Source organism: Bubalus kerabau, chromosome 13, assembly GCF_029407905.1.
Source record: "Bubalus kerabau isolate K-KA32 ecotype Philippines breed swamp buffalo chromosome 13, PCC_UOA_SB_1v2, whole genome shotgun sequence".
Taxonomy (NCBI): Eukaryota; Metazoa; Chordata; class Mammalia; order Artiodactyla; family Bovidae; genus Bubalus; species Bubalus kerabau.
In genome coordinates this window covers 55397289-55421636 of record NC_073636.1, presented here as the reverse complement: position 1 = coordinate 55421636, position 24348 = coordinate 55397289, and the positions used below count along the sequence as shown (strand labels likewise).

At 58.8% G+C, this 24348-nt stretch overlaps 2 protein-coding genes across 4 annotated transcripts; one reads left to right on the top strand and one right to left on the bottom strand.

Moving 5' to 3' along the window:
- The first annotated feature begins 8889 nt into the window (after positions 1-8889).
- Positions 8890-10283, top strand: RPS21 (ribosomal protein S21). Of its 3 annotated transcripts, none has more exons than XR_008701592.1 (6): positions 8890-9011; positions 9258-9320; positions 9441-9504; positions 9643-9797; positions 10085-10140; positions 10220-10283. XR_008701592.1 is itself a non-coding variant. In XM_055544511.1 (6 exons), exons 2-6 carry the CDS (start codon positions 9271-9273, stop codon positions 10227-10229), a joined length of 252 nt encoding a protein of 83 aa, XP_055400486.1. In that variant the 5' UTR covers positions 8915-9011; positions 9258-9270; the 3' UTR covers positions 10230-10283. The 3 variants fall into 3 exon arrangements, 2 of the variants coding, with proteins under 2 accessions (XP_055400486.1, XP_055400488.1); XM_055544511.1 differs by having other exon boundaries at positions 8915-9011; positions 9643-9714; XM_055544513.1 differs by having other exon boundaries at positions 8977-9061; positions 9643-9714.
- A 92-nt stretch (positions 10284-10375) lies between these two features.
- CABLES2 (Cdk5 and Abl enzyme substrate 2) lies at positions 10376-22877 on the bottom strand. Its single transcript, XM_055544510.1, has 10 exons — positions 22489-22877; positions 18019-18090; positions 17853-17945; positions 16638-16715; positions 16261-16369; positions 15718-15883; positions 15263-15366; positions 15039-15145; positions 12581-12785; positions 10376-12458 (listed from the first exon to the last, which is right to left on the bottom strand). The coding sequence occupies exons 1-10, from the start codon at positions 22875-22877 to the stop codon at positions 12318-12320; spliced, it is 1464 nt and encodes a 487-aa protein (XP_055400485.1). The 3' UTR covers positions 10376-12317.
- Positions 22878-24348: the final 1471 nt, after the last annotated feature.

Sequence of the window (24348 nt, the reverse complement as noted above, 5' to 3'; positions counted from 1 at the left end):
TTATTATTTTGTTATTTAGTGTCCTGAGTCCTATGCTGAGCAAGTGCTGGGCAGTCATGGCTGAATGCTGGGACACCTGTGCCCCATTGCCTTCACATTGGCCTGGAGGCCTGGGATAGGGGCAGGCAGGTCAGAGGGAAGAGGGCTTGGCGCCCAGGCCCCTGTTCCTCTTGTGCAGCGGCCACAGTGCATAGTAAAAAACACCGACAGCAACAAGTGTGGGCAAAGATTTGGGGAGTCGGGGCACCCACACTGCTGGTGGGGATGCAGATGGTGTGGGTGTGGAACAGTCTTGTGCTTCCTGAAAGGTGAAACACAGTGTCCCCGTGGGTCCACACCTCCACTCCCGGGGATGGGTCCATGTGAATCGCCTCCATGAATGTTTGTGGCAGCCCTTTCTGTAACAGTTGCAGAGGGGAACCAGCCCAGATGCCATCAGCGGGTGAGCAGAAGGGAGGTGGTTCGGGCACCGGGCAGGTCCACACCTGTCACAACACCGAGCCTGGGACGCAGGCTCTTTGAAGAAGCTGCTGGAACCAGGGGCTGGCAGCTGGGGCACACCTGGGCCACTGGCCTCTCCCAGGTGGACAGGGAGGCGCAGCTTAGCTGGTGCCGAAAGGTGGAGATGGCAGAGGCTGAGTCACCTCTGGGTGCCGGGCCACCCACAGCCACACAGCCCCCACGCTCGCCAGCTGGTCCCGTGCATCCCGTGAGCATGGGAGAGGTGCAGGTTTGTGTTTAGGGCTGTGGGGAACCAAGACACTCAACCCTAAACAGCAGACTGACTCACTCTGACTCACCCTGTCTTCCTCAAGCACACACGGGGCCGTTGGTCACACGCAGGGCTTGTGCCTGAGGCTTGCGCCTCAGGGCCTGACTGCGAACCCCCCTGAGTACTGGGGCTCACCCAGGGCCACCAGAGCTTCAAGTGCAAGTGACACCCCAACCAAGCCCATCTCCTGTCACCCCAACTTCATAAAAGGATGGCTTGAGACCATGGAAGGGGTGGGGGGCATAGGGGAACCTGCAGTTGGACCCCCATCTGCCCGCCCAGGGCTCTGTCCTGCCGGCAGCTCAGGAGGTCCCCTCCAGGACCCCCGCGGGGCCTATGCCGCAGTGAGAGGTAGGGTGGTGGGTGGGGCTCAGCTCAGGCCTCTGTTTGCCTCAAGTTTCAACATTTACAGAACATTCGTCCTGGGCTCTTCTGGGGAGGTATTTCCTACAGGAATGTAAACATTCAAGACTTGGAAGGCTCGTGCCGGGCACGGCGCTGGTGGGTCTCCTGGGAGCTGGTCTTCATCTTGGGGTGGGAGGGTGGTTCTGGGAGTCCGTTCCTGGCCTCCCCAGTGGGTGGGAATTGAGAGTCACCCCTCCTTGGAAGCCTGGTCTCCTGTGGCCTCCATACTCCATCTGGGGCTTGCTGTGTGACCTCAGGTCAGAGGCACGACCTCTCTGGGCCCACCGAGCCAATGGCAGTGATTCTGTTTTCTCACCTCATCTTTGGCCCCAGCCCCTCAGCACCACTCACCTAGTGGGGCTTTAGGGAGCAGCCTTTTCTGTGCCGTGTGCTGGTAGCTTGGCAGGCCCCTGATCTGATGGGCACAAAAGTCTGTCTTACAGACAGGAGACAGGGCATCAGAGGGTTCTGTGGACTGTGCCTGTCGCTAGCACCATGATTCTGAGGCTCTGTGCAACCCGGCCTTTCATTCAGGAGTCAGGAGGCTGCCGGGCTAGTAAGTCCTGCCCTTATCTGCAAGGTGCTCAGTCCCTATCCTGCAGGCTTGCTCCTGGCTGGACCTATGTCCGCATCTCTTTGGGACGCCTGACCCAAGCGTCCTCAGGGAGGCCTATGGCACCAGCCCCAGGAAGCCGAATGGGGCAGAGCCTCAGGAGGTTGTCTGGGCCCCATGGGAGGTGGATGCCAGCAGCCTTCAGGCCTCCAGCATCTCCACTGGAATGCTCGGAGCTCCCATCACCTGCCCACCCTGGGAGGAATGTAGCCTGGGCTACTGGGAGCCAGGAGCCCGGGAGGAGGGGTGGTAAGAGGCTTCCCTCCACCTTCTGGATTCCCCAGGCCTGGCACCAGATCCCAGCCTGCTTCTCCCCACCCCCACCACCGAATGAGCCCCTGGCTTTCCTCTCCAAAGGCTGCTGGGCACTAGGGTGACCAGTGGGAAGGGGTGGCACCTTCCATGGCTGGTCCTTGCTTTACAATGTCCCCTCCTCAGAGAGGCCTTCCCTGACCACCTGAGCTATGGCCCCTTTGGAGGGGCCATTGGCCTTCAAAGCCCTAGACCAGGCCCCACTGGCGTTCTGGGCTGGACGCCTCCCTATGGGTCATCCTGGGCGCTGTGGGGTTTCGAGCAGCATCCCTGGTCTCCACCCAATTGTGGTCACAGCAACCTCCCCTCCTTAAGTCAGGACAGTGTACTGCTGTGTATCCTGGGCAGGGTGGGGAAGGAACATTCCCAGATGAGACCCAACTGCCCCAGACCTTCCTGAGATGAGATGCTTATTGTAGTCTTCTCCGGGAGAACTGATGCTTTCAAACTGTGGTGCTGGAGAAGACCATTGAGTCCCCTGAACAGCAAGAAGATCAAACCAGTCAATCCTAAAGGAAATCAACCCTGAATATTCACTGGAAGGACAGATGCTGAAGCTGAAGCTCCAGTACTTTGGCCACCTGATGCAACGATGTGAAGAGACGACTCATTGGAAAAGACCCTGATGCTGGGAAAGATTGAAGGCAGGAGGAGAAAGGGACGACAGAGGATGAGATGGTTGGATAGCATCACTGACTCAATGGACATGAGTTTGAGCAAGCTCTGGGAGATAGTGAAGGACAGGGAAGCTGGAGTGCTGCAGTCCCTGGGGTAGCAAAGGGTCAAACACGACTTAGTGACTGAACAACAACAGGGACAGGAGCTCCCTGGGGACAGGGGTCACCTGTCCTGAACGCTGCAGGGCCCAGGACTCGCCTGGGGCCACAGGACAGCCACCTGCCCTCAGTCATCTGCTTGAGGTCATAGTGGGTGGGGGGGGGCAGAGGCACCTCCTGGCTGGGCCCTGCTGGACATCCTGGGGCCTCAGAGGATTTGCAGAGCTGGGCAGGGAGGGGAGAGCTGGGGATGGGCAGAGTGAGACAAGCCTGGGCTAGGCTCCTCACCGGGGCAGGAATTTGGGTCCTCTCTCCCTCCACCTGCACTCTCCAGGCCCAGCAAACCTCTGCCTCTGGGCATGTTCCAGCAGCTGCTGACACACTCACTGCCTGCTGCTCAGATAACCTGCGGGCAGATTATCACCACCAGGGGCCCAAGGGAGAGCCTTCCTCTCGAGTCCACTCCAGGCTCCCAGCTGGGTGTCCCCAGTGGGCAGATGAGGGACCCCCACACCCCTGCTCCGAAGTTAAGCCTCCTTAGGGCTCAGCTTTGGGCTTGGGCACGGGGCAGTGTTGGGGGGTTCCTGTCTTCCTGTCCAAGGCCCCGTTCTGGTGCACTATGTCCCATCCCCCCACCCCAGAGCTCCAGGCTGGGTCAAGCCCTGCCCTGTGCCCTGGCTCTGTAACTCTGAGGGAGCCACTTCCTCTCCCTTGGCCTCAGTTTCCTGCTCTGTACAGTGGGCTCATAATTGCACATCCTCTCAGGGTGGCCATGGGGCCACCTGGGTGGGGTCAGAGGTCAGCTTGGGGATAGAACCTGGTGTCCCCCTGGCAGGCCTGGCCCAGGAGTAAAGGTGGGCCTTGCAGCCTTCTTGCTTTGAACCTGAAATTCCACCCAGTTTGGCTGGAATGTCTTGGCCTCTGGCCAGCGTGGTGAGCCTGTGGCGTGTCCACTGGGATGAGTCAGCTGGCTGCTGCGTGCACGCCTGGGGTGGAAGTGCCTCCATTCCTGTCCCTTGGCTCAGCCCTTGTGGCCTGGCCCCGAGGGAGGGGTGGGGCCAGAAGATGAGACATTCCTGGGTGTCTCTGATCTCATAGTGCTCTCTGTTACGAGTCAGTGGGGGTCCAGGTGCCCAGCTTAGGCCCCCACCCCACCTCCAGAATGTTTGTACATGTAACTGGGAAAGAGGTCCGTAAAGGCCTCCTGGGAGCCAGGTGGGGAGGGGAGAGGCCCATCCAGATGCTGCCCCAATGCCAGCACAGTCTGCAGCACACACTGCCTGCATGTGTGAATGCAGATGTAAAAACCAGGGGGGTGGGGGGGCACTTAGGGTCTGTGTTCCTTATCACCACGTGTGGGTTATATCTCAATGAAAAAGTCTAACACAGTAGAATAGTTTGAGCAAACTCTGGGTTTCCCTGGTGGCTCAGAGGATAAAGAATCCATCTGTAATGCAGGATACCCAGGTTTGATCCCCGGGTTGGGAAGATCCCCTGGAGAAAGAAATGGCAACTCACTCCAGTATTCTTGCCTGGAGAATTTCAAGGACAGAGGAGCCTGGTGGGTTACAGTTCCTGGGGTTGCAAAGAGTCAGACACTCTGAGCAGCTAACACACACACTGGAAGATAGTAAAAGACGGAAGCCTGGCATGCTACAGTCCATGGACTCGTAGAGTCAGACAGGACTAAGCTACTGAACAACAACAAATAAAATAGAATGACAAAGTAAAATAGAGCAGAAAGGGTGACAGGCTAGACACTTTCAGGCTCCTGGCCCTGACGGCCTGTGAGCACCAGTGCCCAAGGCCCCACACCCCAGGTCACTGAGGTCAGACCTACATGCCGGGGCTGCACACCTGCTGGGACCTCCCTTAAACTCACAGAGTCAGACGGAACCGCCTGTCTCCTTGAAACCGGAGGACGGTTTGGAGTTGTGGCTGGCGGCGGTGGCACCAGGGCCTGCTGGAGTCCCTCTGAGGCAGGTCTGTGTCCAGAGCTGGACCTTCTCCCAGGGAACCAGTGCAGGCAGGATGGGCTGGTGGTTGCAACTCCTGGCTAGGTTTGCACGGGGAGAATCCTGTCCCTTGGCCCTGACCTGTGGCTCACCCTGGGCCCGCGCCCAGGCCCGGAAGGAGGGTTTCCTGGTTTCGGGGCTGGTTCCCCTCCACACACAATGCGTGTCAGGCTGCCCGGGCCCCACCCAGCGCAGACACAGCTGCTCTGGGAGGAGCCAGGAGGTGCCCCTCAGCCCCCTGCCCGGGAAGGCTGTGTCCCATGCATCTGAGCCCTGCTTACCTGCCATGGGCTAGGGCCCAGGACAGTGCAGGTGAATGGGCAGTGGATGCTGGACGCGGACACGCCCAACACCTCTGGCCACTGGCACCCTCCTGGGCAGCCTGAATGGGGTCCTGTGTGAGATGCAGGTGGTGAGAGTGCAGCTTCAAGTCAACCCAGGAGTCAGCTCTACAGCCGTGTAGACCTGGGGTCACGGCATAACAACCCAAATGATGGTGGCGGCATGGGGACGAGGGTGACAGTGATGCCGGTGCTGACAGCGGGGTGCTGAGGACCCTGACTGCCGCATCCACTCTGAGCTCCCCAGATGCGTTAACCCTTCGGGGTGGTGCTCTTACCACTGTCCCCACTTTACAGCCGGGAGGAGAGACAGCTAAGTGACTGGCCACACAGCTAAGAGGCAGGAGGAGGGTGCAAGGTCAGCCTGTCGTCCTGATGTGATAATGCAAGGTGGGTGATCTAGAGCACTTGGGGTGCAGGGGGCAGGAAGAGGTGTAGGTTCTGCAGGCCTGGAGGTGCTCAAGGATCCTGATGGGGACCACCCTGCTCAACAGCTGTTGCTCTGAGCCCCTGGGGGCTGCCCCAAGAGGACAGTATCTTCAAGTGCCAGGTCCTCCTGCCCCCAACCCTTTCATCCCACCCACCCTCTGGCCCTTTCCCAACCTGGAGACCTCATAGGAAGCTCAGTAAACAAGTCACCCCTTGGCTGGGGGCCAGAGGCCTGAGGGAGGTGGCCAGCCCCCTACAGCCAGCAGGAAAGCGACTGATGAGCCTCTGTCCTTGAGCCCCGCCCAGGGATGCCTGCAGGGCTACGCACAGCTCTTGGGCGCCCCATAGTGGCTGCTGGGCAGAGTACAGGCAGGGACATCTCTCCTGAGTTCCGACCTCCCTCAGCCTCCAGCCTGAGCAGCTGCCCCCCCTCCGACCCCACGCCCGACTTCAGATGACAGGGGCACTGCTGATGGAAGGCCCAGCTGGCTCCCTTCAGGGACCACTTGCTCCTGTCTGTGGGACCTGGGACAGCAGGGTCTCTTCTTATTTTTAAAATTTATTTAAACAGACAAAGCAGTTTCTCAAAGAGGGGCTCATTCATATACATTTCACTGCCAGGGGGTGGGGTCACAGAGCTTCCTTTTGAAGAACTTGGCCTGAGGAACTCTGGCCCCACCCGGAAGAGACTGTGTTGTCTTCTGTGTGTCCATGCGTGTCCTACAGTATCTAAAATGTTTTTTATCGTGATAATATACATATAAATAAAACTTCCCACCTTGACCATTAAGTGTGCAGTTCAGTGGTATTAAATACATTCATACTGTCGTGCAGCCATCACCACCATCCATCTCTACAACTTTCTCACCTTGCAGAATGCAGCTGTATGCCCATTAGACACTAACCCCCACCCCCAGCCCCCGCCGCTGTTATTCGACTCCTCTAGGCACCTTGTGTAACTGGAATTACACTGTACTTGTGACTGGCTTATTTTAGCACAGTTTCTCAAGTTTCATCCATATGCTTGTCACAATTTCCCTCCTTTTTAAAGATGAACAACATTCCACTGTGTGCACAGACCATATCCTGCTTATCCCTTCACCCACCCAGACACGTGGGTTGCTTCCATCCTAGACTATTGTGAAAAATGCTGCTGTGAACATGGCTGTACAAATCTCTTCAAGACACCGCTTTCTTTTGGGTAAGTAACCTAGCGGTGGAATTGTTCGGTCATGTGGCAGTTCTATTTTTAAGTTTTTGAAAAACCATTGTACTGTTTTCCACAGCAGCTATACCATTTTACCTTCTACCAACAATGCACAGGATTTCAATTTCTCCACAGCCTCAACACTTATTTTTTCAAATTCATTGTAGTCATTCTAATGGGTGTGAGTGGATTTTGTTACACGTGCAAGTGAAGCAAACTATGGACAGGACACAGATTAAAAATCCAACTGCCCCTTCTAAAGAGCTGGAAGCAAAAACACAGTACCAGCGCATGCCCCTTGCACTCAACACTACCAGAGATGGGCAAACCACCTAAGCTCCCCTCCAGCCCAATCCCTGGACCCACTCCTACCCTCACGCCACATAATGGAGCGAACAAGGGAACCTATTACTTGTTTTCACTCCTTCCTACTGCAGCAGGAACCCTGATAAAGCCTTGCCTGAATTTCTTATCTCATCTCATATCAATTTCTATTGACTAGGGAGGACAAGAAAGCCTTCCCAGGTGGTGCTAGTGGTGAAGAATCCACCTGCCAGTGCAGGAGATCCAGGTTCAACCCGAGTTGGGAAGATTCCCTGGAGGAGGGCATGGCAGCCCACTCCAGTATTCTTGCCTGGAGAATTCCATGGAGAGAGGAGCCTGGAGGGCTACAGTCCATGTGGTCGCAGAGTCCGAAGCAACTTAGTACACATGCATGCAGGGAGGACAAGAACCCTGGTCCATAATACAACCACAAGCATAAACACGTGATGTCCCTGCATGTGCTGGGGGTCCTGGAAAGGGCACACATCTCTCCAGCTGGCACCAACAGGGAATGATGACCTTCCTACAGGGCACTGGCCTCAGTGACCTGAGGCCCAGCTGCCAGAGCCCAGGGGAAGCAAAAGCAAACACACTGCCCACTCGAACACTGGTTTCCAGGTATGAGAAGCCTCAGCCCTGACCAGGCCCAGATATTAAACCCTCCCGGACCTATACAGAAGTTGGCTGTGACTCAAATGGGGCACCGTGAGGACAGGCCGACCAGGATCATTCGCAGTCGCCACAAGGTGAGCAGACACAGCCCTGACAGAGCCCTCACCTGTGCGACTTCACGGAGACTTGAGTGGGGGAAGTGAGGTGGGACCCAATCTTGGAGGACCGGGAGGGTTTGCCGAGTAAGAGGTAACGGGATTTCGGAGACTCCACTGCCGGGCTCGGCCCTGGGCAGCAGGGGCGGCGGGGTGTACAAGCTCTGGAGTCGACCCCCGAGGGGGCCCTTTCTCTCATCTGAAAGATGAAGTCCCAAGGGGGTGTTTCAGCTGAGACGGCGGGGCACAATCACAGGATTGCGGGACGGAGGGCTCTGGAGTTAGCTCTGCAGCCTGGAGTTTCTCTATTTTCTTCATTAACAGACCCTCGCACCAGGGACGGGCCTGGCATAGACTGCTCCGGGGAGGATGGAGTGGGACTGATGTGGCGGAAGGATCCTGAGCAGGGTCTGAATAGTGCTGACCACCCGCCGTGCGGGTCTGACCTGGCTCCCACGAGGCGTGGCCAAGCTCCTTTCCAGCTCAGACCCGGGTTTCTGGGGGCAGTTAAGTTCCATTTTCGGGAGGAGCCCATCACCCCAGCCCTGCCACTCCTCCCTCAGGACCCCAGGGCTCGCTCTTGCTCTTATAACCAGCGGCGCCCGTTCTGTGTCCATCTTCGCGGTACTTGACTTGGCCCTGGAGTAAGACCCCCGGAGCGGTCTGTAGCTCCCACGTGCTGACAACCCGGCTCGTGCCAGCACTCCCGCCCTCCCACCTGGGTCGGGTCCTGCCTGGGCGGCCCTTGGCACTGGCCCATCCCTGCGGCGGGAAGCGCCCACGGGGGCGAAAACCACCGCTGCGAAGACGCGCCCACCTGCGGTCTCGCAAGTTCGCACCAGCAGCCCGCCCAAATCCGTGGGACGCCTGGAAGTTTCCGGCCACCGGAAGCGGAAACGCGTCACAGTGACCGGAACCCCCCCGCGCGCAAACTCGCGGCGGGGCGCGGCACCCGGAAGTAGTCGCCGAGGCCCCGCCCCTCCCACCAATAGCGCTGCCGGGGGAAGTGGCGCTTCCTTTCTGCGCTCGAGCTCATCGTGGTACCATCAGGTGGGCTGCGCGGCCGGCGTCCGGGCAAGGGGGACGGCGCGGAGCCCGAGGTCGGGAGGGAGGATGGCACAGGGTCTGGGATCGGTGCAGGAGAACGGCTTTAGGGTCCGCGGTCGGGGGGTAGGGGGACGGCGCTGGGCCCGGGATCGGGACGGGAACATAGCCTGGCGCGCGGTGGTCGGGGCTGGGCTGGGAGGGGCGCGCGGACACGGTCCGCCCTCACGAAGCCGCCTTGGGCTCCCGCAGACGCTCTCTCAACATGCAGAACGACGCCGGTGAGTTCGTGGACCTGTATGTGCCGCGGAAATGGTGAGCGTCCCCCTCTCCTGCCCCTAAACCCCACGCACCCTCCCCCCCACACACCCAACCTACATCCCCTCCCCCCCACACCCAACCTACATCTCCCCGCTGACTGCGCTTCCCCTGCAGCTCCGCCAGCAACCGTATCATCGGCGCCAAGGACCACGCGTCCATCCAGATGAACGTGGCCGAGGTGAGCTGTGCGGCCGCAGGGCTTACCCGCTGGGTGAGGGGGCGAGGTCGGGCGGACTTGCACGTTGATTTCCAAACCTCAAGTTTCGACCCGAAGATGCTTGGGCACCTCTTTATGACTCCTTTTTTCAATTTTTAGGTTGACAAAGTGACGGGCAGGTTTAACGGCCAGTTTAAAACCTACGCTATCTGTGGGGCCATTCGCAGGATGGTGTGTGTCTCGGGGCTCCGCGCTTACCTTGTGGGCTTTTGAACCGGAATAGCGTCCCCCTCGCTGTCCCCAAGCCTGAGCGGGTTTGTTGGCGAAATGGACTGGAGCCTGTTGGATCAGATTGTGCTGGTTGCCAGCCTCTTCCTGGGGGTGGAAATAGGACGCTCAGGATCCATAAAAAGGGCCACCCCACCTTGGAAAACCTCGGAGCTTTCCGGTTGTCACAGGGACCTCCTTGAGACCCTGTCCCCCACTGCAGAGTCCGCGGTCTGCCTGTTGCTAGCTAGTCTCCACTTGGTCCAACCAGTTGGCAGCTGGGCGGGATTTCTGGCTAGAAGAGCAGCTGGTCCCAACCTGCTTTTTTCCCTAGGGCGAGTCAGATGATTCCATTCTCCGGCTGGCCAAGGCTGATGGCATCGTCTCAAAGTAAGAGGACTGGAGTTTGGGCACTGGGGCCTAGGATGCTTCAGAAACCAGGTTTTAGTGTTGTCCTTTTTTGTTCCAGGAACTTCTGACTGAAGAGGATCCCGGACATGGAATATTTGTTATAAATAAATAGTGAAAACTTATTTGCTTCATTCTGTGTTTTTTTTTGGGGGGGGTGGGCTTTTCTGGGCTCTGGAGTGTTGGGGATGATAGCTGAAAGACAGCCTATGACACGTGTTGCAAAACCAAATTTTTACTTAAAGCACAAATACATTAATTTTTGCAAACAGATCCTTGACACTTGACAGTGAGGTCAGACAGCCACTTAGCACACATTTTTAAGCCTATGGTGCTTCCTAGGCGCTGAGGGAGTAGCCCCAGCCCCTTGGACACAGGTGTCTGGGGTGATAGTTCAGGCTGAAGTTTAATTCCTTAAATACTGGCTTCACTTGAGTACCACACAGTGGCAGCTCTTGACATTAACAAGGACACAACACACTAAAGGGAAGGTTACAGGGCCTGGTGAATGACTAGTTCTCACTATATAAACACTGTATTGCCATTCTAACATTTGTACCGAAATTCTCAAGATGTGTTCCTCAAAGCTAACTGTAAACCAGCACGTACATTTTGGAAGTTGGTCCCTTTAGGTGCCTGTAACAGAAGTCTCCTTGAGATACTGGACACCTTCAAGGATTGCCTGGGGCCTAGCAGCTTCATCCTTCAAGCCCCCTTGGTGCACATCAGAGTTTGGGGGTGTCCTGGGGAGAACAGGAAAGAGGCACTCGATAAATAAGGTTGGGTACAGAGTTGAGCTTCGGATTCCTTCCTGCAGTCCTCCTGAACCTAAGTGAGTGACCAAGGAAGAAGAGCAGCGAGTGGGGTAGGGCAGCTGTTCTGCACCCCTGCAGGGGTCCCTGTGCCCTCCTGGACTGAGATCTTGCTGAGCTACTGGTGGTGGAATGCGCTGATAAGGGCTGGCATCTCTTCTGCAGAACGACCAGTCCACATGGACAGGATGCAGTGTGGGGCTACCCCGGCGCCCCCTCAGTGAGGTTCTTGGGACAATAGTGGGACGCAGCTTGATGGCTCAGCTGACGGTCCTTTCTGAGAGCAGCTGGCTGGTGAAGGAGAAGCTCCAGTCCTAGGTCTTAAGGGTTTATGGTGGGGCAGCAAGTGGAAGAACTGGGTAACATGTAGCCTGGTGAGGCGGACTAGCTGGACACAGGCCTGCCCTGGACAACGACCAGCCCTTGGGGTCTGCCTGGTGTGACCACTGCTCTGGCCAAGGTGGCTTTCACTTCCTGCCTGGGAGGAAGGCAGAGCCTTTACCCTCGTGAGCAGGACAGTTAAAGTGGTCTGTCTTCTTCCCTGCTGGAGGATCAAGTGTGGTTCAGGTCACATCCTCAGCAGACGTTGTTTAACCAGTTTTTGTTCCCTTAGAAAAAGACCCACAGAACCAAATCCTAAATGACAATAAATACATCCCCCCCCGCCATATTGCTTAGGAAGATCAAGAACCAGCAATCCAGTCATTCTGAAGGTCCTGGGTGTCATAAGCAAGTGGGGTTTTCTGGTGAGACAGATCCCTGCGTGGTGCAGGCTGGTTCCATGGAGGGGCCAGCTGGGGTATCTGCCACCCAGGCCCTCAGGACTTCACAGTGACGCGATCCTTGAGAAAACAGAGGTCTGAGAGTAAAAAATGAGATCACAACTAACCAGGAGTCTGCCCCCGTTGGCTTAGGCTGACGCAGAGCTCTGCTTGTGGATATGGGGAGGTGGGCAGACACCCCTAGGGTCTGGGCTGAGGGGGTGGGGAGTTCCACAGTGCGGTCTCCACCTCCAAAAACCCCAAATAACCGAGATTAATGCTCCAATGGGTTAAGTCCAGCAATCCAGCGTCTGCAGTAGGGTCTGGAAACCCAGGCCTCCACGAGACACCAGCGCGGCGGCTCTGACAGCAGCAGGCGGCTGGGTGAAGCAGAGGAGAAGCACGGTGGATTCACCACTGGACGCCGTAGACCAAAGTCCTGGTGCCAGAGCAGTCGTGGGCACAGGAAAATGAGAAGCACTGACAGAGCCCCAGGTCTGTTCAGCAGCACGCAGAAGGACTCTCAAAAGTACCGTGGCGGTGTGGTGTGCTTAGGACTGGAAGCCAGGGTGTGGAGGCTGGCTGGCTAGAACTGCTGTGTGAGGCGTCTGTAATGAGGTAACACCTGGTTCTCAGGAAGGTACAGAGCGAGCTCCAAGGCCACGAGCACTGTGAACTCAAAGCCGATGAGATCCCGTCGGTTGAACCGAAACCTTTCTTCTAACTTCTGCGTCCAAGAAGAAAAAGAGGTTGAGCCGGGCCCCTCCTCAGGGGCCGGGCCGGGGCCCTCCTCTGAGACCCGGAGGGTTGGGCGGGGGCCGGGGGCGGGGGGGGGCGGCCCGTACTCACGTCGATGAGCTGCTTCACGTCGCTCTTGCGCAGGTCGCTGCTGATCTTGGCGGCCAGCAGCACGCAGGCGCCGGCGCATAGCTTGCGGTTCTGCTTGTTGAGCTTACCCTGCAACACCAGCTTCTCGAAGTACACATAGGCCATGGACACGGTCACGGGCTCCAAGCCACACTCCTCGGACAGGTTCCGCATCTCTCGTTTCAAACTGCGGGTTCACACGGAGCCACGGGCTGTGGGGCTGGGAAGTGGCCACTCCCCGCTTGGGGGGCGTGTCTTTGGGCCCTGGGAAAAACGCCATTTCCTCCCGGAGGGCGCGGCCCAGCACAAGGGCCCATAGCTGGGGTGGTCGGGGGCAGCGGTAGGCTGGTCTTGGTCACTGTTCGGCCCACAGCACCCGCACTGTCCACAAACGGACACCACAGAGGACTGGGTCCCTGCCCTCCTGTGGCAGCGAGGGGACCAGTGTGGGGAGGGAAGGGCAGTGCCAAGGCATCGAGGGGGTGTGTGGGCAGCTCATGTGGGGCCTTGACCTCCTACCGATCAGGTGCGGACGGTCAGCGGCCGGCTCAGGGGCTGTGGGCGCTGGTGTGGGGGCCCCCGCAGGTGCGGGCAGGAATAAGCAGCAGCCAGGGGCTCGATAAAGGACAGAAATGGTATGAACCTAACAGAAGCAGAAGATATTAAGAAGAGGTGGCAAGAATACACAAAAGAACTGTACAAAAAAGATCTTCACAACCCAGATAATCACGATGGTGTGATCACTCACCTAGAGCCAGACATCCTGGAATGTGAAGTCAAGTGGGCCTTAGAAAGCATCACTACAAAGCTAGTGGAGGTGATGGAATTCCAGTTGAGCTATTTCAAATCCTGAAAGATGATGCTGTGAAAGTGCTGCACTCAATATGCCAGCAAATTTGGAAAACTCAGCAGTGGCCACAGGACTGGAAAAGGTCAGTTTTCATTCCAATCCCAAAGAAAGGCAATGCCAAAGAATGCTCAAACTACCGCACAATCGCACTCATCTCACACACTAGTAAAGTAATGCTCAAAATTCTCCAAGCCAGGCTTCAGCAATACGTGAACTATGAACTTCCAGATGTTCAAGCTGGTTTCAGAAAAGGCAGAGGAACCAGAGATCAAATTGCCAACATCCACTGGATCATGGAAAAAGCAAGAGAGTTCCAGAAAAACATCTATTTCTGCTTTATTGACTATGCCAAAGCCTTTGACTGTGTGGATCACAAGAAAGAGATGGGACTACCAGACCACCTGACCTGCCTCTTGAGAAATCTGTATGCAGGTCAGGAAGCAACAGTTAGAACTGGACATGGGACAACATACTGGTTCCAAATAGGAAAAGGAGTACGTCAAGGCTGTATATTGTCACCCTGCTTATTTAACTTATATGCAGAGTACATCATGAGAAAGACTGGTCTGGAAGAAGCACAAGCTGGAATCAAGATTGCCGGGAGAAATATCAATAATCTCAGATATGCAGATGATACCACCCTCATGGCAGAAAGTGAAGAGGAACTAAAAAGCCTCTTGATGAAAGTGAAAGAGGAGAGTGAAAAAGTTGGCTTAAAGCTCAACATTCAGAAAACGAAGATCATGGCATCTGGTCCCATCACTTCATGGGAAATAGATGGGGAAACAGTGGAAACAGTGTCAGACTATTTTTTGGGGCTCCATAATCACTGCAGATGGTGACTGCAGCCATGAAATTAAAAGATGCTTACTCCTTGGAAGCAAAGTTATGACCAACCTAGATAGCATATTCAAAAACAGAGACAATACTTTGTCAACAAAGGTCCATCTAGTCAAGGCTATGGTTTTTCCTGTGGTCATGTATGGATACGAGAGTTGGACTGTGAAGAAAGCTGAGCGCCGAAGAATTGATGCTTTTGAACTGTGGTGTTGGAGGAGACTCTTTGAGAGTCCCCTGGATTGCAAGGAGATCCACCCAGTTCATCCTAAAGGAGATCAGTCCTGGGTGTTCAATGGAAGGACTGATGCTAAAGCTGAAACTCCAGTACTTTGGCCACCTCATGCGAAGAGTTGACTCATTGGAAAAGACCCTGATGCTGGGAGGGATTGGGGGCAGGAGGAGAAGGAGACAGCAGAGGATGAGATGGCTGGATGGCATCACCGACTCGATGGACATGAGTTTGGGTAAACTCTGAGAGTTGGTGATGGACAGGGAGGCCTGGCGTGCTGTGATTCATGGGTCGCAAAGAGTTGGACACAACTGAGCGACTGAACTGAACTGGACTGAGGGCGCCTGACCAAGGAGGTGGCAGGGAGCTGCCAGGGCTGGACAGAAGGAGGGTGGGCTTAGGAGAGGGGCCTTGGGTTTCTCAAGCTCAGGACTCCATGGGGGATAGGAGAGAAGGGCTGAGCTGGCTGGGCTGTGGGCACGGGGATGCCACAGGCTTGGGGACAACCGAGGCCTCCTCACCTCCTGATCTTGCTCAGCGTCAGCCTGATGTGGGGGAACTTCTCCCGGAAGGTCTCGTTCATGTCCTTCTTGAGGTCAGAGGGCTTCACGTACTCAATCACCGTGGTCTGCAGCAGAGAAGACCATCCCCATGCAGCTTGGGGGCACCTGCCCAGCCAGGGGAGGCAGCTGCACACCCCTTCAGTGCTGACCCCTCAGCCGCCCCCAGGGGTGACCCCCCCTACCATGTAGGACGCGAAGATGAGCACACGCTTGTGCTTGCCGCAGGGCCACTGAGGGTCATCTAGCAGATTGGGGTTGTACTCCAGGGCATCCCCTGCGTCGGCCCCTGCGGGCAGAGGGCAGCCCTGACCCACCACGAGCCCACAGCTTGGGTCAGCAGTTATGCTGACCCCAGCCTGGGGCAGGTCTGTCAGCGCCAGGGGGCAGCTGGGTGGAGGGTGTCATTGTAGGACAAGGAGAGTGGGGTTCAGGGGCTCCAGGTGTGGTCCTCTCTCCTGGGGCTGGGTGGGAGGAAGGGTGTCCTGATGACAAAGGACCCCTGGAGCCGTTGGTGAGGGTCCCACTCTCCTGAGAGGTCATGGCCAGCCTGCTCCCCAAGCCTCCTCCCCAAGGACCATGGGCTGGGATGTGACACCCGTGGCCATCTGTCCTGCCCCCGGTCAGGGCCCTTGGCTACCTAGCTCCGAGCTGGCTGGTGCTGCCCTGGGTGGGACAGGTTTGCAGCGGGACCCCAGCAGAGTGCGGGGCACGCTGGGCCGAGGCTGAGGCGCTGGGCCGTGGCTGTCTGGCTTGAGCGTGACCAGGGCGTTGGTGGGGTACAGGAACTTGGCGTAAGACACAACCTGGAGAGGCAGCGCGTCAGGCTCAGCCCTGCTGCCCCGTCCAAGACCAGAGGTCCAGTGAGCTCCCTCCTGGCCGCTACAGCTCCCACTACCCAGGACTGATGCTGCTCACTCCCTCGGGGGTTCCAGAATGCCCCATCCTTCACTGGGATCTGCAGCTGGAACTTCTCCTGGTCCAGGAGTCCTGAGCCCCTCACCCTCACCACTAGAGCCAATCTTGTCACCCAGCCACCAGACCGGTCTGCACAGGCTTCTTGGCCTCCTCCCACAGGGACCTCACACTTTAGAGGATTTCAGTCGAACACATCTTTGAGTTTACTTTCCCGGAAGACATGCATAAGCCCTGTGCTCCCACTGAGCACGGTGCTGGCTCCCACCTTTCCATCTGCCCCCAGCTCAACACCTTCCAACTGGAAGACCATCTCGGAAGACACAGAAACGCCGCCAGACGGGTGTCTTTGCTTCTGGCTGTCCAATCTCAGGTCACTGCAATGCATAGGACGGTACACAGCTGCCATTCCCCACTGCTGACCTCGCGGAGGCTGGGAGCCGAGCCTGAGGCTGGCAGCACTCCCACCTCCATACCCTTGAGCAGGAATGTCCCAGGTACCCATGTCTAGCAGCACCTCCCAGAGAACCAGGACCCACAGGGCCTTTGGAGCCCCTGAGAAGCTTGAGCAGAAGCTGGTCTGCTGGCCCCTGGATAAAGCTGCGAGGGTGTGGAGCCCCCACTGGCTGGGGATCAGCCACTCACCTGACTCGCAGGCCTTCTCCATAGGGTAGGACTGAGAAGGCTGCGCACAAGGACCGTCTGGCGCAGATCAGCACAATCCTGCAGGAGGGACGGGTCAGAACAGGGTGGCTGGCATTTCCCAGGAGACCCCTTCCTGCCTGGATTAAGGCTGGGCTTTGTCCCAAGGGTCAGGGGATGCCCAGCTAAGGGGGCCCAGTAGCCAGGGTTGGTCCATCTGGCCGCCCAGCTTTCGCCAGTCTTTCTAGGAGTTTCAGGGCGTTGTGTCTCGTCCCCTCAGTGAGCGCAGCCCTCCCACATGACGTACAACACTGTGCAGGCAGGGTGGAAGCCGGAGGCTAGGTCATCCAGGAGAGAACAGGTGGTGCAGGACAGCAGAGGCATGGCCCCGAGGACTGGCTGGCTGAAGGAGCCAGTCCCCAGGCATCCCAGGAGGGCAGGAGCCTAAGAGCATAAGGAAGCCCCAGCTTCCAAGTCTGAAGCCAAAGTGGCCCGAGAGGGGCCCTATGTGGGGCACATGGCAGGAGGGCTGGCCTTTCCTCCCTCTGGGCACAGCTCTGCCTGGCCCAGCCCCAGTCCAGCAGGGAGGATGATGGTAGGAGACCCCTTTCCTGGCCAGGCTAGCACTCGGTCTGCCTGGGGCCTCCTCCTAAGCACCAGACAGAGCCCATCGTGGGGACAGTGTTGGGGGTCCTGGACTGTCTGAGCTACGGCCACCATGGGGAAGACTCAGCACTCCCCAAGTAGGGCTACCTGGTGGGTACCTGGGCACAGCCTCCAGCAGGAAGGATTACTCAGGGTCAGGACGATGGCCTCAGGGCCAGGAGGGTGGGGCGTGAGGGACGTGGGCACCAGGGACCCGGCATCTCCCACACAGGGCTGTGCGCCTGGCTCAGGGAAGCCAGGTACCCTCTGTGTTTCCTTCTCCTCTGGCCACCCCACCACTTTGCCCATCCCCACTGTGTTCTCAACGTTCAGCATTTCTACTCAAGACCAGAGTCTACTGGGCGGCCCCTCGCCCAGGACATGCTGTGGACTCCGGCGCTCAGGGAATATGAACGGAGGTGGGTGCGAGGGAAGGAGGGCCCACTTCCAAGGGGACAAGGGACGGGCTGTGGGGACGAGTCCCCTGAGCTGAAGGAGGACAGGGCTGCTGACACAGGCAGGACGAGGTCCCACCGGGCTGGAGGGAGGACACGGTGGGCCGCGCGCCCATACCTGCTGTTCCTGGTGTCGTACTGCCGCATGTTCTTGATGAAGTGTGTCTTCTTCAGGCCCTTGTGTCTCGGGGATCCGGATATGTGTTTGGTTCTGCAGGTGAAAAGCAGGTCATTCTGCCCCTCCCAGACCCATCCTGGCCCCAGGAGAGAGGCAGGGTCCTTACCTTTGACCCGAGGGACATCCCACTGTGTCTTCCAGAAACTCGAGGGAGCAGCGTTGGGACGCCACGCGCCTTCTGTGAGGAGGACAGAAGGGCCTCAGGGGGTGGGGCCTTAGGGGGCAGACGGCAGGCTGCCTCGGTACCGTGCTCTGCTCTCGGGGAGGGGGCCCAGGCCATGGGCCAGAAGCAGGTCTGCAGGCAGACCTGAGTGCTAGGAAGGGCCACCCAAGGCCAGAAGAGCCTGAGGTGGGGCGGAGTGCTGAGATGAAAGGCTGGGCATGCCCTGGTCTGCCCACCGCCTCTCGAAGCTCAGCCTAGGGGTCCCAAGAGCTCCCTCGGGCCTAGGAATGGGGTGAGACAGGTCATGCGTGCCCACAGCAGGCTGCAGGCAGAAGTACCTCTGGAAGGGGCCTAGTGGAAGCCTGGAAAGGGGACATGGGGGCCTGGCAGTGGCTCTGCAGGGCTGAAGGGCAGACAAGCACACGTCCTGCCAACCCGCTCTGCCCATCTCAGTGAGTGAAGCTACCCCCAGCACTGACACAGCTTGCTCAGTCCCCGGCCAGGGACACCCAGGAGCCTCTCCCCCTCAGCCAGGCCACCCTCACTGCCCTCCACTCCTTGTGCCAGTCCTTTCCCTGCCTCAGGGCCCTTGCCGGGGTTCCCTCCATTTGGACCCTCCTTCTCCAGGTCCTCCCGTGGCTATATCCCCCTCAACTGGATGCTCAGCTCACATGTGGCCCTCATCCTCCCATGGGCAGCAGCCCTGGCATCACCCGTGATCCTGGGACCGTGTCTCAGTACTGTCCATTCCTGCCTGTTGCCCAGCAACCAGGAATGCCCCAGGTAGGGGCTGGGTAAGCACTGACCCACAGTCGGCGATGAGGCAGGACCTGCCCTGGCCTGAGACGGTGCTCTGCTGGAGGTGGACATGCAAAAAGGACCTGAGCCGGGCAGTGAAGTTGGCCCGGTGGAGACAAGACCATCCCTGGGGAGGTGTGTGCGTCACGCCCCACAGGCAGGCTCAGAGGCCCCAGGAGCAGTCCCGCGTGGCTTTCTCAGGCTCTCTTCCTCAGGTAATTTCCCAGGTGGGGCCCAATGGCTCCTGCACACCTGGGACCTCACTGACAGGGTCTGGGCCAGCGGCGGTCTCCATGGAGGCGCCTGGCAGATGCCATGGGCCCTTGGCACAATAAGCGCCCATACCCCAAAGCCTACAGGCTGCTTGACCTCTGACCTGGCTCCTCCTGCTGGTCTTGGGTCCCTGCAGGAGAGGCCTCTCCCCTCAGCAAGCTGAGCACCTGAGCCCAGCTGGTTTCGTGCACCGCTGTCTTCATTGCTATCTCCTTTTATCTTTCCTTATTTTAAGCATCTTACACATCAAGTCAGTCCTCACAGCCCTCAGTATACAGGGGCCAAACTGAGGCACAGAGCCGGATGGGGTGGGCCTGGCAGCTGCATCCCACGAGCTCTGTGCACCAGCCTCCGCTACCAGACTCTGCCACCTGCTGCCCTCCTGACCACGGCAGGGGCGCTGGAATCAAGGCCACTCCGTGTTCTCAGGGCTCCTTCCCTGAACCTGGCCAGTGTCTGGGTGCAGAGACAGGGACAGCGCTGACAATGGCACTGTGAATTCTGAGCACAGACCAGGCCAGCCAAGTGAGGGGCTGCTGCTTTCCTGCCTCCCTCCCCACTCCCACTCCAGAGGAGAGGCTTGCAGCCTGAGGGAGGCTGAGAGCCCTGCTGGGACGAGGCTTTCCAAGATTGCCAGAGGGAACCCTGCTGCTGCATGAGGCTGCCAAGCTTTCCACGGGGGAGGGGAGTGTGACACCGCGGCAGAGCAGGAGGGCACAGGCCTGGTGGGTCAGGCAGAGCACCTGAACGCCCGCTTCTGACCAGCTGGGGAAGCCTGGAACCTGCCAAGTGTTAAGTGACCATGGAGTTGATATGAAAAGAAAATTCTAGGGAGTCTGAAGTTCAAGGGAAGAAGGTAAGGGTTCTGAGGATTCACTCTCTGGCTCAGCGAAAAAGCCACACCAGACTGCCTGAGTGTGGCACACAAACTCTCCACCGTGAGTCGAGCTGTGAGCATGCCCTGGGCAACCTGGATGTAACAAGAGTCTCCATTCCCTGGCCCTGGTCTGGCCAAGCCACCCTTGCTGAGTCTGGCCATCCATCTGATTTTAACAGACCCTCTGGCAGGTAGTACTTCACACAAACCCATTTCACAGGGAAGCAAACTGAGGCTCAGAGAGGCGGTTTCACCTGCTCCAAGTCACAGAGCTCATAAACAGTGGAGTCAGAATTCCAACCAGGTCTGTTCCCAGAGCCTGGCTCAGACCACCCTTCTCATGACACAGACTTTGGGAAAAGACCCTCAGCACTCTCTCCATGCCCAGAACAAGTGTCCCTTGAAGCCCACAGCCAGTAGCTGGCAGCCTACTTCGCTAGGCCAGCCACCCTCCCACACTCAGCAGTGACTATCCACAGCCCTGCCTCTGGACTCCCGGAGCAGAGAGAAACAGACAGTGCCCACCCCAGGAACCCTCCATCCGTCAGACCCAAGGGCGGGGCCCTGGGCTCGGTAGCAGAAACCGAGGCGGGGCAGAGTCTGCATGGGCAGGTGCAGCCTGAAGGGCAGGAGGGACATCTGACTGGGGATGTGAAGGCCAAGTGGGAGTGAGGGCCTCACACAGCGGACAGCTGTGCCACTCTGCCCTAGAGTGGCTTGAAGGAGACCTGGTGTGACCAGGAAACTGTCCTTGGGTTGAGGGCCGCCAGGAGACAGGACCACTTTGTGGGAGTCTGCCAGCCGAGGACAAGCAAGCTTTGGGGCTGTTTTAAAGTGGAGTGACTTCCACCAAGAAAGCAGTCTTTTCTCCTCTCAGTCCCGTCGGGTAAGCAGCCGTGTCTCCCCAGGGACATGGTACACCTACTGCCACTTTTGGGACAAGCAGACCACTCTGTCCCAACCAGCCCCCGACTCCCTTCGGAGCCCTGGCCAGGCTCATCTGCGGACAGGCTCAGGCTTCTTAGCCTGTGCAGATGCAGCTCTTGCTGAAGTCTACCTACGTAGTGTGACAGTGGCCTCAGGGCCACTCAGAAGGACTCCGAATGTAGAGTCAAGAAATCTAGCCACAAGCACCATACCCTGGCCTCCACCTCCCAACCGAAGTCCCTCAGAAGAACCATCACCTGGAACTGCCTGAGGACCAGGGCTGTGAGGCAACGACAGCCAGTGCAGCCATCATGACCTCCAGGTAAGAAGAGCCTCTGGACACCAGGGGACTGCGGTGAGTTCAAGGGCTCGGCCCACCCACGTGCAGCACCAGCTGCGAGACTCTGCATACCTCCAGGGCCCGTGAAAAGGTCTCTGGGGGAAGGAAGTGGGGTGTCCAGCAGCCAGAGCAGGTGGGCAGGGGGCACAGACTAGAGGGGCAGGGCTCGGGGTCAGGGAGGCTCTGAGATGGGTGAAGGGCAGGGAAAGTGCCTGTGACCTGGGATGTGATGGGCCCAGGGGACACTGAGCTCAGAGAGGACAAAGGAGGAGAGGGTGATGGGGGGCTCCAGGGACCACCAGCTGTGGGCTGGGAGTCTGGGCCGGTGTGGGAGATTCTGGGGAGAGGTCACAGTGCAGGAAGATCCCTGGCCCACAGGGGGGTTCGCCCAGTTCAGAGAACGAAGGGGAACATATGGTGGACGTTTATGAGACCCGTGTCCAGTGAACTGATGAAATGGGCTGGGGAAGGGTGTGTGTGTCTGGAGCAGACAGGGCTCCGTGTCTGGGGGCTGACAAGGGTTGAGGGAACCCTGACCTGTGTTTGGGGTCTGACAAGATCGAGAAGACCCTGACCCCGTATTCAGGGGTGGCAGGATTAAGGGGACCATGACCCTTAAGTCTGGGGATCAACAAGGCCCAAGGAAACCCTAACATACATGTCCAGGTGGTTGACAGATCCCAGAAAACCCTTGACTCTGACACCTTAGTCTGGGGAGGGGCCCGCAAGACTCCCTTCCGGGGCTGGCAAGACCCAGGACACCCTAAGTCTCTGTCCCTCACTGACAGGGCTCAGGACTCCCCAACATGTGTCTGGGGCTCACAGGGGATCGGGGTCACCTCCTGATCTCCAAATCCTATGCTGATAGGTCACTCCAGCCCTGTGTCATGGGCTGATCCTGGTTTTCCGCAGGTCACCTCAGCCCCATGTTATGAATTGAGCCAGCCCACGGCCACCTCGCCACCCTGCCCACTATGCTGATGGCCCCAGGTCACTCCAACCCTATGTCCTGGGCTGCCAGGCCCCTAAGCTACCTCAACCTCTGCGTTGACCCAGCCAGGGCCACTCCACTGACCCGGAGCCCAGTTACCCCAACTCTGAACCCTGGGTGACTGCCAGGTGACCCCGACCCCCGCGCTGACCCAGCCTCGGGCCACTCCGCCGCCTCCAGGCTCCAGGTGACCCGGGCCGCACTCACCTTTGGCGCTGCCCGTCCAGGCCCAGGCCGAGGCCGAGGCCCAAGCCGGTGGGCGTGGGAGCGGGGCTGAGCAGGCCCTGGGGCCCTGGGGTCCTGCCTCCGGGCCCGGGCAGGGGCAGGCCGGCGGGGGGCGCGGGCGGCGGCGGAGGCGGAGGCGGCGGCGGCGCCGGAGGCTCGCGGGTCTCGGTGGGCGGTGGCGGCGGCGGCGGGGGCTTCTCTCCCCCGGGGCCCAGGCTCGGGGGCCGCCCGTCCAGGGAGATGTTGTTGAGGAAGAAGAGCGCGGCCTGGCGGCGCCGTGAGTCCCCGCGCCTCCGCAGCGCCTGCGGCGCTGCCCTGGCGGTGGGGCCGGGGGACGTGCCCGGCGCTCCACCCGCCGCGGCTGCGGCCATCCTCCGACTGAGCCCGCCGCCCGCCGGCCACCGCCCGCCCGCTCGCGCACGCGCCCGGGCCCGCCGCCGATTGGCCGTGGCGCACCCGCATGCAAATATACCGCCATCGCGCCCTCCCATTGGCCAGCGCAGCGCCGGGGGCGGGGCGCTCCCCTGGGTCCTAGAGGCGGTTCTTATGCTGCCCTGGGGATCTAAGAGCCGCGAGTCTGCCTGCGGCTGGGCCCGCGAGGCCTGACTCGGGGCGAGGCGGCGTGTCCGCGGGTTCGAGTCCCCGGCTCGGAAGTCGCGGCCCCCGGACTCCAGTGCCCTATTCCTTTTGCTGGGCTGCGGCGTTTATGGTCAGCTTCCGTCGAGCCTGTCTTTAGGCTCCACTTCCCTTCTCAGGGTGTGTGTCTTTGCGGGAGGGTGGGGCTGAGGTGCAGGACTAGAGCTGTGACACCCGCCATAAGAGGTCTGGGTGGCCCCTCGAGGAGCTTCAAGAATGACCGTCGATGCCACCTGGTCTCCTCCAGCAACTGAAGACCGCAGGCCCAAGGGAAGAAGGCACCTGCTTGGGGTGGCAGGCAGGGTGATGCTGGAGTTTCCGCCCCAGGCAGAGTCCTACACTTCCGTCCCTCAGCAGCAAAGTGACCTTGAGTCTGCGGGGTACCAGGCCTTCTGTTGCCGGCCCAGTGGCTTCATACTCAGGAGCCCACATGCGTCTCGCAGGGCAGGGTCGTATAGCCACCTGTATGGCACTGGCCTGCTCTGTCCAGCTTTCTGCCTGTAGGTTTACTCATCCTTCAAGTGGGGACAGCGACTGTGACCTCAGGGTATTGTCAGGGCTGAGCAGCTCAGCCAGGCAACGTCACCGTGCTGGGTCTACCTGGAGGCTGGAGACTGGGCACTCGCCATGAAATCTGCCACACAGTTCTGTGAATGCTCCCCATGCAATGTGCCAGACATGGCACACAAATTTCTCTCTGTTACCGAGGAGAAGCGGGGTCAACATTGATGGATTAGGGCCCTGCTGGCCTGCTGTTCTAGTAGGAGGGCCCTGGCAGGTGGAGGGGGCAGGACCCACAAGCTGGTGGCCAATAGTTACACTGATGTCAGATGAGGAAGATAAAGGGGGATGGCTGTCATCTGGTTGTTGGCCCTCAGCTCCAAAACCATGCTGTCTGCTGCTGGATAATGGGGCTGGGCTCTGGGGTGGTCTCTCTTCTGCCAGCTGGCACCATGTCAAGCTTTGAGGTTGTTGCAGAGATAGCGGGGCAGGGGGCAGAACACGGTCTTCCTGGTTCTGTGCGGGGCAGTGTCCTGGGTGAGCTTCCCTGTGGTTGTGCAGAGGGCTGACGGTTCAGTGGCGGGTGTGGGGCCAGGGACATAGAGTTGTCGATGAGAGGGTCTGCATGGCGCCTGGCGCACATTCTGTTCCTGCAGTCCTCCCCAGAGGCTCCCCATCCCTGGACACTCAAGAGTCACCCACCCG

Bases quoted from the DNA above. Each gene is read 5' to 3' on its own strand.
- CABLES2 (XM_055544510.1), bottom strand. From the start codon at position 22,877: ATGGCCGCAGCCGCGGCGGGTGGAGCGCCGGGCACGTCCCCCGGCCCC. The intron at 15,884-16,260 runs GTGGGAGCCAGC...CTGCCTCTCCAG, and splicing joins AGCTGGGGGCAGATGGAAAG to GTTGTGTCTTACGCCAAGTT. The intron at 12,786-15,038 runs GTGAGGAGGCCT...GTGAACCCGCAG, and splicing joins ACGCTGAGCAAGATCAGGAG to TTTGAAACGAGAGATGCGGA.
- RPS21 (XM_055544511.1), top strand. From the start codon at position 9,271: ATGCAGAACGACGCCGGTGAGTTCGTGGACCTGTATGTGCCGCGGAAA. The intron at 9,321-9,440 runs GTGAGCGTCCCC...CTTCCCCTGCAG, and splicing joins CTGTATGTGCCGCGGAAATG to CTCCGCCAGCAACCGTATCA. The intron at 9,715-10,084 runs GTGTGTGTCTCG...TTTTTTCCCTAG, and splicing joins GTGGGGCCATTCGCAGGATG to GGCGAGTCAGATGATTCCAT.